The sequence below is a fragment of the Coccomyxa subellipsoidea genome (genome assembly GCF_000258705.1).
Source record: "Coccomyxa subellipsoidea C-169, whole genome shotgun sequence".
Lineage (NCBI taxonomy): Eukaryota > Viridiplantae > Chlorophyta > Trebouxiophyceae > Coccomyxaceae > Coccomyxa > Coccomyxa subellipsoidea.
The window spans coordinates 318489-332541 of NW_005178040.1; the positions used below are offsets into that span (position 1 = coordinate 318489).

Below are 14053 nucleotides of genomic sequence, written 5' to 3' on the forward strand. Positions count from 1 at the left end.
GCCTTTTCCACTCCCTCTTTCCGATTTACGCAGATTTATCAACAAGCCCTTCCTGACGAGGTGATGCTTAGTTGATGATACTGCATTCCAAATCAGAGCAGACTGGGATCTGGATCGGGTATATTCTGATCGTGCGGGCCAAAATAGCGTGTATCATCTACTCAATCAATTATCGAGCCGGCAATCTTACTAAAAAAAAGAGTTCTCTGCAACGGCCAGATGCACTTGCCTCTCTGAAGTCTACGAGCACCACTCAACAACCGAAATGGAGTCTGCCAGAATAGAGATCGTTCTATATACTTAATGTTTTGCAAGTAGCCACAGGACGGGCAGCAGAGGATAATCTGTTTGGGAGCAATTCAGCACGTGATATCACGTGCTGACAAGTGCTTGATGTCACTTTTTGGTGCGCCTAAAATTGCGATCTGGGCACCGGTCGGAGAAAAACCTTGCACTGAAGGACTTGCTTTTGATATTGGATTCACGGCACGATGATCCCTGCTTGTCTTTTACCAACCAGATGTTCTGGTCTGATTGTCAGAAGGGCAGTTGTGCAACGTCAGAGCATTTCATCCCCATTTGAAGCCCTGTCTACTGCAAATAGAGCATTTTCCTACTCGGGATGCAGACCACAGACGTTTACGTCGTTGAAGACGTCACAGCAGCGGAAACATCTACTGGCATGCCGTGCCACAAGCACAGAGCTGCACGGAAGGACAGCGAGGCCACCGGTATCTGTGAAACTTTTTTTTATCCACATGCTGTATTTCACCTGCGATCTCAAGCTTCCAGACAGATCATGCTGCGAATTTCACCTTACGGGATCTGTCCGGAAGTTACCATGCTATTTGCTGTATGAATTCTCACGATATTCCCAATGCATGTGCTCATCTTCTGTGCTTCAGGGCTTTTCCGCATCAGACAGCAGTTTTGCCAGCGGCTGCAGCGGCCCTGCCAGGCGCTTGCCCAGGAGCTACAGAATACATGCAAGTCCAAGCTCCTCGGTTGATGATGCCGATCATCACAACGCACCAGCCACATCCTCTGTGGACGATGTCAAGGAGGATTCCAGTCCAAGCATCGACTTCAAAAGTCTGGTGAGCGTTTTCGAACAGTGCAAAGCACCTGCCTTGCACCTGGCGACTGTTGTTGGTCTTGGAGGCATGCATTGGATGCATGCGCAGTCAAGTGTTGTACTGCTCATATGAATGCCAGCTGCCTCTTGCTGACCAGGGACTGGTAGCAGTGGTGATGACGTTTGGCGTATTTAATCGCATTCTCTACAAGATGGCTCTTGTGCCTCTTGGTGACTACATATTCTTTCTGGCCCAGTTCCAAACATTCAGGTGCGCATTCTAGAAGCCAGACGAGTATGGCCACTCAAAGCTTAGCAAGAGACTTTTGTATAATATTCATGCGATCCAGCAATGCCGGGAATGGAAAGTGAGAGGTAGCGAAGGCTCTCTTGGGAAGGGTACTGAGTCTTTTCCATGTGCCTACGCAGCTACGTGCTGGTGTATTTCACAGCACTGCTCATACGCTACAGGTGCTTGCTGCCTTCATACAAAAAGTCTCCAATAGCTGTTTCAGCTCTCAGCAATTCGTTGCTCATGCTCTGTGTGATTGATGTTTTACTGATGGGAGATGCAAGTGCTTAATGTAAGACTGAGGTATGTGCTGTGGTACAGATCAGGCATAGTCACCAAGGACATGCTAAACGCCCCCAACAAGAAGCTCTTCTTGTGGATTGGTGGCCTGGAAGCAGTGTCTCAGCTGCTGGGATTCATTGGTGCTGCCAAGCTCCCGGGTACTGTCCTGCCCTTCATTCACAGCGCCTTTGCTCTATTATAGTTATTCGCCAAATTCAGATCTTGCAAGCCACAACAAATCATGCGCAGATATGCACTGTGCATCAGGTTGATTACCGCAGCTTGAGGGCATCCAATGAACCAAAGGCACGCAAAATCATGCTCACCATATGTGTGCAGGTGTTGTGCTGCCTCTGCTACAGCAGACGCTGTTAGTGTGGCAGGTCTTGCTGGCTTACCTGATTTTGAACAAGCGCTTGGATGCCAAACAGGTGCAGCCCAGCCCTCAGTATCTCATGACATGCTTGACAGGAACCATAATTTGCTGATACCCAATGCCAGTGAATGCTCACCTTGCACGCTATCATCACACTACTGTATGCAGAGGGGAAAGGATCACTGCAACCAGTTGAGATGGGGCAGTGATGAGGGGTCCAGAAAGGTACAGGGGGACTTGAAGAAGAGGGTATGTGAGTGTTGTGTCATGTGATGTGCAGATCGCGGGGGCGGGGATAGTGATTGCAGGCGTGCTCACTGCTGCATGGCCCAGCGAAGGCAGCTCCTCTGTCTTTTCTCAGGTGACAGGACCTCCTTGTCAGCGTGTGTTCACTTGCCTGGATTTCCCCTCTGCAGGGTACTGATGAAGAACAGGCAATGCGGATCAAAGAGGCAGCATATATCAGTTGGACAGGGTTGTGTCAAATGGTGTTTCGTTGGTGCACCTCGGGCTGTGACAGCCTGACTTTTGCGGGGTGATATGCATGGGTGATCACACGATGTGATCGCCATATCGGTGAGGGTGCAGATATGAAAGAGCATGACATCGCTGCTGACAAGATGCTGTGTGGATGTGGCAGATCAGCCCTGTGTATGCGGCTGTCTACGTGGCGTCAATGCTCTTCCCAGCGCTGGCCACCATCTTCAAGGAGAAGATCTTCAACGATGCCAAGCAGAAGCTGGGAGGCAAGCAGCTGGACATTTTTGTGGTGAGGACACATAAGCGAGTCAGCAAGGCTTTGAATCGCAACAAATTGCTCCTTGGTTGCTTGTTATGTCAGATGTGCCAGTCGTGTGGGGGCATTCAGGTTGGCCAATGGCCAATGCTTCTGCCGGATCCTGTCTTTTTGCTGTGAAGGCTGATGCATGGCCTTGCGAGTGAATTGCCATGCTTCTGCTTCCACAGCAGGAAATCAGGATCTGGCAGAATCGCGTACCCTTCATTCATGCTGATACTCCCATCCTCAATACCATGTTTTCCGCCCCTCAGTGGCATCCACATGCAGATCACTGATAATTCCAGCAAGATTGTTGCACTATCACTGAATATGGGTGTGTTTGGCAGGTTAATTCTTTCGGGTCGGCGGCGCAAGCGGCATTTGTGTTCCTGCTGCTGCCTGGTTTGGCAGCCCTGCGAGGCATCAACCCTGGAGAATTGCCCCAATACCTCACAGAAGGTACTGTTCCTTATAAGTGTCCCCATCTCGGAACTAGAATGTTCCCTACTTGGGCACTTGCTTGAAGAACATTTGTAGTGTCTACTCGTCATCTCTCTGTGAATTTGGTGTTTGTTTAAGATCTCTAGGCCCTATTTCTGCAGCTCGAATTGGAGAGGCAATAGAATTGATGTCCCTCTCAGGCGCTCATCTAGGGTGGGCGGCCATATTACAATTACTTTCAGACAAATTTTTTTGTTTATTTGAATATTTAGGGGAAGAGCTGCCAAGTGCCGCACATGTTGGACTCATTTCATTCGATGACATTCACAGTAGAATCAATGTGGCCTGAGGAGTTGTTGCAGGGCTGTTTAAGATTGTTGGAGCAGGATCTGCAGAAACATGCGGATGATGTCTAGATGTATGTGCTCCCCGCAGGTTTCCAGTGCCTAAGGGGCATAACCCCGGATTGTGCGGGAGACTGTAGTCGGGCGCCACTGATTGCAACAGCTTATGTCGCATGCAATTTGGGTCTCAACATCTCCCTGCTCGCCCTGCTGCGCCAAGCAGGTGACAGCCCTGTCCTTATATTCTTCAAAGCGGTGCCTCAGGCACATGAAGCAGCACGCAGCGATTAAGGTCCAATTCCTTTAGGTAAATTGATATGCGTGGTATCTGGACTTGTAGGTTTCTGTCTTGAGAAAGTAGTTCACTTTATCAAGGCATGGAAGTCGTGCACTTACAAACACCGCACATATGAAGTTTCTGGCCTATATAAACCTAGGTCTGCGTATACCTTCTTTTGACTCGTGACTCCAACTTGCCGAAGTGGCGACATGAGGGCACTTCAGGGTACCCAGCCGGATCCTGACTAACGCGCAGTAATGCTGAGTAAGCGTGCGCATGTCCAGGCAACGTGGTGCAGTCGCTGAGCATGCAGACGGTCATCCCGCTCACCATCTGGGCCTTCACCTTCCCCTGGCCTCTGCTGGACCCCTCACCGCCGCTGGGCCCCAAGTTCGTGCTGGGCACTGGGATCATGCTCTCTGGGCTGCTCACCTACAACTCCGCCCAGTGGCTCCCAATCCTGCAGAAGAAGCTCGGCCGGCGCAAAGGGGCCTGAGAATGGATGCTAGCTTTAATTGATCGAGGGCAGATAACAAGACATAGAGGGCAGTGCGAGCCCCAAGAAGGGAGGAAGGGCTCCCTCGCGGTGTAGACAGAGTGCATTGGTGAATTGCGCTACACAGCAGACCATCGCAAAGCCAGGACGTGCTGAACGTCGCAATCAAATTGCTGCTCAGAATGATCGGAGGAGCGCCAGGGCTTTTTAGAATGCATGACAGGATTTTTAAGGGTGTGTTTGATGATGAGGCCTTCACCCCTGTGAGGACTTGGCGTGTGGGGTGTGTGGAGCAGCTCTTGAGCATCTGTATTTGTCAGACTGCGACTTTTCTTGGAGAGCAAGCTGGAGTGGAGGAGTTGGGGAGAAGATGCCACTTTGGAGCATTTGGAGCCTCTTGCAGTTTCGAACTAGATTATAAATGCCAGGTGGGGCTGTTTGAAAGGCAGTGCACTGTTGGCCTGAAGTGACTGTACAGGGTTTGAGACACACATGAATTCTTTGACGCTGATGTCCTCTACTATTTGGCCCGTAGGCCTTCTTGTGCGTACCATATGTTTCCGGACATCATGTAGAATATTCTTTTAAGTCACTGGGGTTGCCATCTTTGCTTGGAGTGCTGATGCAGCTGGCAAATTGAAGGTTGACTTGTTGCAGACCCGCTTGGCTTGCAGAGTATGTACAGCTTTCGCCAAGACTGACTGACTCCAGGACTCGCAAGCTCACCTGAAAGTCAAGCGTTGTGCTGCGTTGACTAGTCCAGCACTGATCAGCCCAATACTTCGTTAGCAGTGCATTTCTTCTGTCTGTGCCACACATTCCATTCGAATTCTGTTAGAAAGTCCGACTCTAGTTACTAGATAGGCCTACTTAGTAAAGACAGTATTGTCATCCCCTTTGCACCGCCTCTCGCCTCCCAGTCGACGTTGCATGCGCACAACCGAGCTAATACTAATGTGCATTCATGTGCACGTGCTAAGCCTACGTTGCATGCTTTATCAGGCCTACCAGTATACAGCAGACCTTTGCACGTTTGTCATAGCCGGGCACTCTGCTTACATTGCTGGCACGCAGGTGATGTGGTCAAGACCTTTCAATGCTGGTCTCTCAAAACTCCGAGAAAACACTTTATTAGATGCCTGCCGTCGAACTTTTTATCGGAAGTTCCCACCTGTCGGAAGCACGTCCTGATCTTAGCGATCTTTCAACAATATAAACAAGGCGAGACACACAATGAGGAATTCAGCAGCTACGATGCGATATTTCATGCTTGGGGCCATCGCCCTCACTCTGCTCAGCAGCGGATCGGCATTTGAGGCCAATTCTGACATCGCGCTTGACTTGCAAGCGGGCGCCTGCACGGCGTTCGAGGTGGACAACTTGCCTCACAAATACAGCTATGACGTCGACCTCGTGGCGATGATTGGCATCTGCGGTCCCCAGAACATCAGGTCCGCCCTTCGTCAGACACACGGGGCGTCGTTGATGGGACCTCGTATTAGCGCTCCGATTATCCGGACATGCATAAGCTTATTATATGGAATCTACTTGTTATTAAATCAGCACGTTTTTTCAATGCAAAGCCTTCAAGGTCGCACGCTGGGCTACGCAGCTGTGTTGCACGTCTGATGACAAGACCAAAGCCTGATGGGCTGCGTGGGGGCTGCTGTGCAGAAACGATGCAGCAAGATATTCTATTGGATTCTCTTGCGCATGTGACACTTGCAGGGACTGCAGCTCAATTGCAGCAATCAGAAATGCCTCCTCAAAACCAGAGTAAAAAGAAGAATAAAAAAGTACAGGCGGTTGATATGAGCTGAGTGCTGTTTGCTTGCAGTGTGTCAAAGCTGTACGTCCAGGACGCCTGCATCAACAAGAGGGACAACGAGCTGGGACTGGGAAGCATTCAGCTGCCCCTGTGCGATGAAGCACACGACAATGGGGCACAAATCTGCCAGTCAGTGTTCAAGAACGGTGCGCTGCACATATCCCTAACTTGCTGCCAGCTCACCATAATCTCGTTTTTGCACAAGCTTCTCACCGGTAATGATGGGGACAGCGATTTTGCTAGCAAAGCTGAAACCTTCCGCCAAACCCCTGAAGAACATCCCATTACAGACTAGTAAATTCTGGTGCACTTGCTGAAGCAGATTTGGCAAATTATTTTGGGCATATTCCTTTTTGCAAGAACGGAGAACAGCAGAAAGCAATAATACAATTGTTCTACCTGGTCCTGAGACTGGACAACGTGTGGGTAATAATATAGTAATAATAATGCCTTCGTTGCAGGCCCCTCGGATGCGCTCTTGACAGCGGCGAATCTGACAGCCGGCCAGAATTTTGACAGCGGCAATGTGTGCGCAAACAGCGTCAAGGCTTTCGTGTACATAAAGAACGACTGCATTCTGCCAGCCAGAGCAGTCATCAATGTGAGTGCTCAAACTCAATCATTTCCTAGCAACAAATCTAATGATATGGATTTCCCCAGAGGCTCAAACGGAGCAATGTGATCTGTTACGTGATACCTTGTAGAATGGACAGGTGGGCATGAGCATTGCAAATCTTTTACAATGTCCATGGGAATTGGATGGATGCAAGAGCAAAGACAGAAGGAATGTGTAGCACGCGGCTTGGCATCAGCGTTTGGGAGAGAGTGGTGAAATTAGGACAAAGGCTGATAGTGTACCATGCAGTGCCACTCACAAGCAATCACAGTAGACAGTGAAACGTCCATCTGGTGGCTTCCAGACATGGTATGCTGAAATGGGATCATGTTCCTGTTGCGCAGGTGAAGACTCGCGACTACAGCGGCAAGCTGTGCCTCACAGTGGCCGGCAAGACACTAAGCGGGGTGGCCATTGCCATCATTGTGGTGGTCGTCATTCTGGCGCTCATCCTCTTCTGCACGCTCATCTGCTGCTGCTGCTGCTGCCGCCGCTGAAGCGCTGAGTGGTGCTGAAAAATGCAGCACTCTAGCGGAAGGCGCAGCAGCGTTTATCTCTGAAGAAGAGCAGCCTCAAGGTTGGAGATTGTGAGGGTTGCTGAGTCATCACCGAGTGATGACTCAGCGCGCTCTCAGCCACAAACAGCGAGTGAGACTGCAGAAAAAATCACAGATCTGCGCCACAAATAAGGGAGGCAAAGTCCAGCTTTCAGGCAGCTAAGAAGTCAGGGAAGAGGATTCGGTGTTGATAGCACCATTCGAAGCCTTCTTCCATCCTTGCTGACCTGCTGATTCTGTCCTGCCCAAGGGAGCTTGTGACAGGAAAGCGCACCTGTTTTAAAGGGCGAACAATGTTTCTGTGCTTCTCACAAAGGAAGGGGGAGACAGATACAGCTTGGTGCTACGACAACCCTCTTAAAACAGCTGAAAACAGCAGTGAAGGGAATCCTGTTAAGAGTTGGCAGAACAGCAAAAATTTTGCTTGACAGGCCCTTGTCAGATGTGGTTGTGTGTATGTGGAATATATATTCTTAGAGTGCCTGAGAACTGTATGTGTGCGGCCTAGACAGGCGCTCACTGAGCCCTGCTGCATGATCTGGATCTGTCATTGACAGCCCCACCCCAGGTCAGGCAAACGCACACTATCTCAGCCTGCTCCTGTATGTGTCTCTCAGGGTGTTTGCCTGAACTCAGAATAAGAACTATCTATTGAAACTTTGAAGAGCCAAGTTGTGAGGGGAACCTTGTAGAGTAGGACCGAGTCAGCAGGGTCTTGAAATTGATCCTCCTCATGTGTACTGCTGCATTGTCTACTGTTTGTGGCGCCACCACTACTCAGGAGCTTTTCTCTGCCAAGCAACTTGATCATCACGCCATGAAAATGGCGCTTGCAGTATAGATTGAGGATTGACATTCCTGAAATGTGGGAGGTAGAAGTGACATTTTCATGATTTACAATGTTCTGTCGAACATCAGTGCTGAAGACTGAATCAATCATATGTTGAGATGGGCTTACATAAGAATGCAATCCTAGATGTTGCGCCCGAGGTACCATGCATGTCATGCTAGAAAGCATCACAACTTACTCAGTCACTGAGTCTCGGTGACTGGCACATAAGTTGTGATATGATATGCATATGAGTGATCGTTCAAGAGAAGGCTGCGAGCGTGATGGCGGCCATCATGGCCGCGAGCATGATGCCAGCGTTCATCGAGGATGACACAAGCGTGATAGAAAACGAGATCCAGCCCTCAGGCCCCCTCATGCATAGCACATGTGCGCGACGGCATTTACTAGCAGGTGCTCCAGGACACAAACTTGGGCGTGGCCGGACAAGGTACCCGCCCGCGGTCCCAAACATGTTCGCGAACATGTGCCTGGTGGGGCACCCGCCCTCGTGTCGCATTCACACCCCCGAATCGACCAAATACAAGATACCGGCCATGGACAACATGATACTCTCGGACCTGGTCACGGACATGCCATGGTCGACCCCGTACGGGTGTTTGCGGGCATGCTTGAGGTGCTATTCATGAACATGGGCGAGGCCATGGCCGCATACGCGACCGCATCGGGTGGTATGTTCCCAAGCATCGAGGTGATCAAGGGCATTATCGCGGTCGCACACGCGAACGAATCCGCACACACCCGACCTCGCGAAGGAGCTCGTGAAGCTGATCACTAATGGCACGAGGCACGACCCCAATTGATTGAAACAGTACCGCGCTCTTGGGGTTTTTTAAGGACATGGAGCAGGCGTAGGCCAAGGACATGGACGATTAGGTGGTGGAGTTCATGGTCGTGGATGCGTTCAACACCTCGGACGGGACGTGATTTGCGCTGTGGGTTATGAGCGGGACCCGAACGGGAACCATTCCGGTGCCACCTAGGTCTGAGTCAATGATCCTGAGTTGATCAGGCCTCGGAGCCCATGGGAAGCTGAGGCATCCCCATAATCACGAACGCATTGAGACCACGTGGTTGAAAAGAGCAAAGAAGAAAAAAAAACGTCATGAACAGGATTTGAACCTGCGCGCGTCTCCGCAATGGATTTCAAGTCCATCCCCTTAACCACTCGGGCATCATGACATTTTTCGTTGCCAATTCTCAATTTTTAGGACTATATGTACTCATCTGCACACGCCCTAGTCCCTAAAGGCAGCCAGGCATCGATCGGCTGAGCTAGAGGATTGCCGAAGGATTGCTAGCATTAGCTTCGGACAGTACTTGCACACTTTGACATGTCTCGGGCAGGTCGGTTGGAGAATATGGTCGGAAGCATCTGTCCGAAACACTTGCACAAGCCATTCAGAATGCATCAGGGTTACACGTGGTACACTTTTAAGATATATTGCAAGATCGACCCAGTAGAGTCAGATCCGAGGCCCGAGTTGGAGGCTCTGTCCACTAGATACGCAAGGCAACAAGCCATGGCAGATACACATCGCACCAGCAGACAACCCAGACGTTTATCCCAAGACAACAAGAGAGTTCACATGTTTTTGAGCATCTTGACCATCACTGAACAGCTCCCGGAAACTTCAGGATTGGCTTTGGAATCCAGATCCCTTCCCAAGATCTCAGGCGAAGCCATCCCTGGAGGGTGCCCAAGCGCTTATGCAAGGTAGTCGTCAAATCCCAGGTCGCGGAGGGCAGCCGCGCCGACGTCATCGCAGGTGGCAGGGTGAGCCACCTTTGCGCGGCGCAGGAACGGCTCTGCGCCCTTCTCCAGCACGGCCGGCCGCAGCTCCGGGTTGCGTGCCACCATGTTGCGCAATGCCATGCACGCCTGCACCAGTCCTCCAGTGATTAATACTATACCAATCTAGTTATGCAGGGCCAGATCGCTCTTCATAAGTCACAGAGTGAGATTCCTATTTAGACGTCACGCCCTCATATTTGTCTCGTTGTAGGCACCGCCACGCAAAAATAACACCTTGAATTGGGCAGACGGTCCATTGCAATGGTGTCAGGTACTCTCAAATTTGGCACAACCTACATCAATACGAGGGAATGGCCGTCCAAAAATCAAAGAGCAAATGTGAGAGGAGGAGAGCTGCGCGCCTGCCGCTGCACCCACTGAGCGCCGACGGCGCTGTCGGCGAAGCCGCGGTTGCCGGCCGCCTCGGCCGCGCGCATGGCGTCCAGGGCGGTGTCGATGCAGCCGGCCGCCACCGCGCGCTCGGCCACCGCCGGGTTTCGCAGCATCAGCGACGCCAGCAGCCCCAGCGCTTGCTCCAGCGGGCCTGCATGCAGTGGCTCCCCATAATTAGCACATCATTATAACATATACCGTACACTCCATCTAATAAGGGGTTGTAGACCTGTAGGTTGCAAGGGTTCCTTTGCGAGTTGACAAGGCTGCAAGCCTGTGCATCGGCCCCGGTTTCCGGCCGCAGACGGAACTGTGTATGCCCTATGGTCCTCTGGGCTCTGGGTTCGCCATCCTAAAGATTACAATTCTTATTATTATTTTGCTGTCCCTGCCAGAGGCAAGGTACGTCCTCCAGACAAGCTGCATTTTATGGCCGCATACCCCTTGCTGGACTCGCCAGATCCAAGCAAGACCCAATCAACCGTGAGCGCGGTGCTCGGTATATACTGGCCTCTGCCAGCCGGAAGGATGAAACTCCAAAATCAACAAGCTGTAAATTGGCAGCCTCTTGGACCCCATGGCTGCTTCTTTGGTGATGAGTGGCTGCACCAGCGACCGGCTCTTCCTAATGGTGTTGTCACAACCGCACATCTTTCCGGCTTATAGGCACACCAGTCCTTTGGAGTTGCCACATATTAAGAGGGCTATTGCACAATAGTTGTGTTTTGTTTGTATCTCCCGAGGTGGATGCTTACCAGCGCATGCGATGTGGGCGCCCACGGCGGTGTTGATGAGTTCGAGGCCGTCCTGGTCTACGATGGTGTTCTTGATCGCGTCGCTGTTTGCCAGCTGGCGCAGCAGCCCAAATCCGCTGCGCGCCACCGCCGCACTCCCCATGCCCTTGCGCACCGCCTGAATAGCAATAAATTACTCTCAGGTTCCCAGACACTGCAGTGTGTGTGTGCTCGCTCTGACAGCTGGTCAGTGTCACCGAAGTAAACACGCCGTGCCGTTTCTTGCAGCTGCAGCTTGCAGCCCTAGTGTGACACAGTCCCCACTGACAGCACTTGTTCGGCGCATTTGCGTCTCCAGACTGATGTGTTCCAATCAGGTGCCCTGGCAACGGGGCCCCATGTTCCAAGCATCTACCCTTGATCATTCCCAACAGTGCATTGTATGGGGGAGATAGGTATTTCGCACCTGCATGGTGGCGGCCAGGCCGCCCAAGTCGGCGAATTCTGTGCAGGTGTCGTCGTTGACTGCTATGCGACGCATGGCGCCGCAAACCGCAGCCACAAGCTCCGGGTGCCACGCCGCGGCGTCTGAGTCATTCTCCCTCTGCAGAATGCCGTACATTGCATCCAGCGCGCCAGCGTTGGCGATTGTGCGCCCGTTCTGGAACGCCCTGTAATGTGGGTCAGTTCTGAGAACTATGCCTCAAATTATGGCTCTAAAAAATCATACCTCAAGTCTTTATACATAAGCTTCCTTTGTGCCTCCTGTGGAACATGTGTTAAACCTCATGAAACTTGCAGGGCTCAGTCCCAGCTCTCAAGACCATGCTGGACCTTTGGCTTAAAATTCAATTGTCACGACTGAACATGTGAGTCACAGTATACAAGTGATTCACAAATCAAACAATGAATCACTGTGCGTCTAGATCTGGCCTGAAGTTTAATCACCTGGATGTGGATGGCCGCAGGTCATCGGCAGTGGCAAAGCTGCGCAGCGCATTGCAGATGGCGGCCAGCGCCGACGGCGGCGGGGGGTGCTGTCCCCCCACACCTTCACCACCGCCGGGGGGCCTGCTTGCCACCGCTGCGCCGATCAGCCGCGTGTGCACCCCGGCATCGACGAACGCGCACTTGCTGTTCTCGTGCTTTGCCGCTGCTGCCTCGATGGCGGCCGCCGCCGCGCCAATGACGTCACCGCTGCCCGGCCTCAGATTTGCCCCTGCCCACAAGCGCCTCAGCAGCTTCCTTGGCCGTTCACATAGCTTCCAAAGCATGCAATGCAGCTCAATCCTTCACCCCTTTCAAAACATTGCCTGCACCAGTTGTAGTATTCTTTCCTGCATGTAATGTTCTATGGCAGGCAGCCATCTGGTCATCAACTTTACAAATGCACAGGCATGCAAAGATGGGCACACCGGTCCATCTGTCTAGCAGGCCGGCAAGCGTCTCGACGCCACCAGCCGCTGCGAAGTCGTCTTGGGCGCCGTCGCTGATGAGCAGGACCGGGAGCACTGATAGTGCCAGGCAGGTTCGGCCGGCGCTGGCCGCCTCTTGTGTGACTGCATGGCTGCTCAGCAGCGCCCGCACTGCTCCCGCCTTGACCGCAACTGCGACACAAATGCTCTACCCCTCAGTCCAGGTTGTCTAATACCAAGACAGGGTGGGCTTAATTGAAAATTGCCTTTCTGGACAATCATGAGCACTGTGGCTTTTGTGGCTTGTAAAGGGATTACCGTCAGGTTCCACACTTGATGAGGCCATGTGTGTCACAATAGTAGGCATGCACAGAATCAATCTGATGCAGCAGTGAGCGGCACCTGTGACAGCCTCGGCCCGTGTCTCCTTGTCCGAGGAGCGCAGGACCTGCAGCAGCTGCTGGCAAGCATCTGTCTCTGACTGCGTCTGCTCAGCACTCCCCGCATCACACGCTGCTCCCACAGCTGCAGTGAGACGCTGCACTGCCAGCGTTGCAGGATGGCTGCACACACAACACAGAGCTCATGTAGTCGTGCGCTGTATGCATTGAGAAGCATATGAGGGCGACCAATCGCGGCATATGTAGATAGGCATTCAGCTTGTAGCTGGATGAAAGACCAACCTGTCGATGTTGCCGCCATCAGCAGACTTGATAATACCTGTCAAGTCAGCTCCCTGCAGGCACAGACGCAGGTTCAATCTCTGCAAGGTAGTGATGCTTCCCACCAAAGTTCTGCATGGCCCTGTAAGAGATTGTCGCACCTGCATCTCGAATTCCTCCACAGCGCTCTTCACCGCCTCTTCAGGCTGCACACCGATCGCACCTCAGGAGAAAGGCTTGAGCAGTGTCGTGATCACAACGTGCATAGATACATTTGCATCTGATCCGCAGAATCACAGCGCTTCTTAGAGTACCCACCGTCATATCAAATTCTGTGATGTTTTCTTGGACGGCTTCATCAAAGGATTCCTGTAAGATCAAGCCAAACGAGAGTCAATCTTGGAAAATAGTTCAGTGAACCAGCCCAACTTAGATCGCCCGTCACAAAGGACGCACGCAGCGCATCATACCTGTGTGATTCGTTGACGCGCCACCATTGTAGCTAGCTTACTCTCCTAACTTTGATTGCTGCAAAGCTACAGCAAGTGATCAAAGTGCTGATGTTCAGCTGCCTTCAACGGACGGCTGCGAAGTTGCTGCAAGCCGTTCGATCTAGTCGTAGAATACTTCTGCAATGATCTTTCCTAGGCAAATACGTACTGAATCCAGTTTAGAGCGATTTCATGCAAGCCTCAACGCATTGGTAGGGTTTTTAAGGGCAAAGACGTAGAAAGTACTCTTTATCCCCTAGTGTTAGACTACCCCGAAAGCCCTCTGACTAGATCACGAGACGGCACATGCTCGAAGAGATCTCAAGGAAAAGCTCAATTTTGGCCAAA

At 51.7% G+C, this 14053-nt stretch overlaps 4 protein-coding genes and 1 non-coding gene across 5 annotated transcripts; 3 read left to right on the top strand and 2 right to left on the bottom strand.

Annotated features, from left to right (window-relative positions):
• The first annotated feature begins 465 nt into the window (after nt 1-465).
• COCSUDRAFT_64779 (hypothetical protein) lies at nt 466-4955 on the top strand. The gene is made up of 11 exons (XM_005650174.1): nt 466-731; nt 906-1097; nt 1234-1346; nt 1505-1546; nt 1689-1807; nt 1989-2080; nt 2306-2386; nt 2666-2794; nt 3151-3262; nt 3680-3811; nt 4153-4955. Exons 1-11 carry the CDS (start codon nt 492-494, stop codon nt 4362-4364), a joined length of 1464 nt encoding a protein of 487 aa, XP_005650231.1. The 5' UTR covers nt 466-491; the 3' UTR covers nt 4365-4955.
• Nucleotides 4956-5586: 631 nt separating this feature from the next.
• On the top strand, nt 5587-8351 carry COCSUDRAFT_52539 (hypothetical protein). Its single transcript, XM_005650175.1, has 4 exons — nt 5587-5815; nt 6202-6338; nt 6654-6793; nt 7153-8351. Exons 1-4 carry the CDS (start codon nt 5598-5600, stop codon nt 7303-7305), a joined length of 648 nt encoding a protein of 215 aa, XP_005650232.1. The 5' UTR covers nt 5587-5597; the 3' UTR covers nt 7306-8351.
• Nucleotides 8352-8792: 441 nt separating this feature from the next.
• COCSUDRAFT_60704 (hypothetical protein) lies at nt 8793-9142 on the top strand (the record flags this gene model as incomplete). The annotated part of the gene is made up of 2 exons (XM_005650176.1): nt 8793-8906; nt 9092-9142. The coding sequence occupies 2 exons, from the start codon at nt 8793-8795 to the stop codon at nt 9140-9142; spliced, it is 165 nt and encodes a 54-aa protein (XP_005650233.1).
• A 174-nt stretch (nt 9143-9316) lies between these two features.
• COCSUDRAFT_t22 lies at nt 9317-9397 on the bottom strand. The gene has a single exon. It is a non-coding gene; the product is annotated as a tRNA-Ser (tRNA).
• Nucleotides 9398-9923: 526 nt separating this feature from the next.
• COCSUDRAFT_64781 (ARM repeat-containing protein) lies at nt 9924-13852 on the bottom strand (the record flags this gene model as incomplete). The annotated part of the gene is made up of 11 exons (XM_005650177.1): nt 13685-13852; nt 13533-13583; nt 13376-13420; nt 13236-13288; nt 12955-13115; nt 12553-12744; nt 12086-12356; nt 11604-11808; nt 11159-11315; nt 10385-10554; nt 9924-10097 (listed from the first exon to the last, which is right to left on the bottom strand). Exons 1-11 carry the CDS (start codon nt 13709-13711, stop codon nt 9924-9926), a joined length of 1506 nt encoding a protein of 501 aa, XP_005650234.1. The 5' UTR covers nt 13712-13852.
• Between the last annotated feature and the right edge of the window lie 201 nt (nt 13853-14053).

What these genes read in the sequence shown, in the direction of transcription:
- COCSUDRAFT_64779 (XM_005650174.1), top strand. Translation starts at nt 492, where the DNA reads ATGATCCCTGCTTGTCTTTTACCAACCAGATGTTCTGGTCTGATTGTC. An exon ending in GCACTGCTCATACGCTACAG is followed by an intron (nt 1,547 to 1,688) that starts GTGCTTGCTGCC and finishes GCTGTGGTACAG; the next exon opens with ATCAGGCATAGTCACCAAGG. An exon ending in AGCAGCTGGACATTTTTGTG is followed by an intron (nt 2,795 to 3,150) that starts GTGAGGACACAT and finishes TGTGTTTGGCAG; the next exon opens with GTTAATTCTTTCGGGTCGGC.
- COCSUDRAFT_52539 (XM_005650175.1), top strand. Translation starts at nt 5,598, where the DNA reads ATGAGGAATTCAGCAGCTACGATGCGATATTTCATGCTTGGGGCCATC. An exon ending in TGCGGTCCCCAGAACATCAG is followed by an intron (nt 5,816 to 6,201) that starts GTCCGCCCTTCG and finishes GTTTGCTTGCAG; the next exon opens with TGTGTCAAAGCTGTACGTCC. An exon ending in CAGCCAGAGCAGTCATCAAT is followed by an intron (nt 6,794 to 7,152) that starts GTGAGTGCTCAA and finishes CCTGTTGCGCAG; the next exon opens with GTGAAGACTCGCGACTACAG.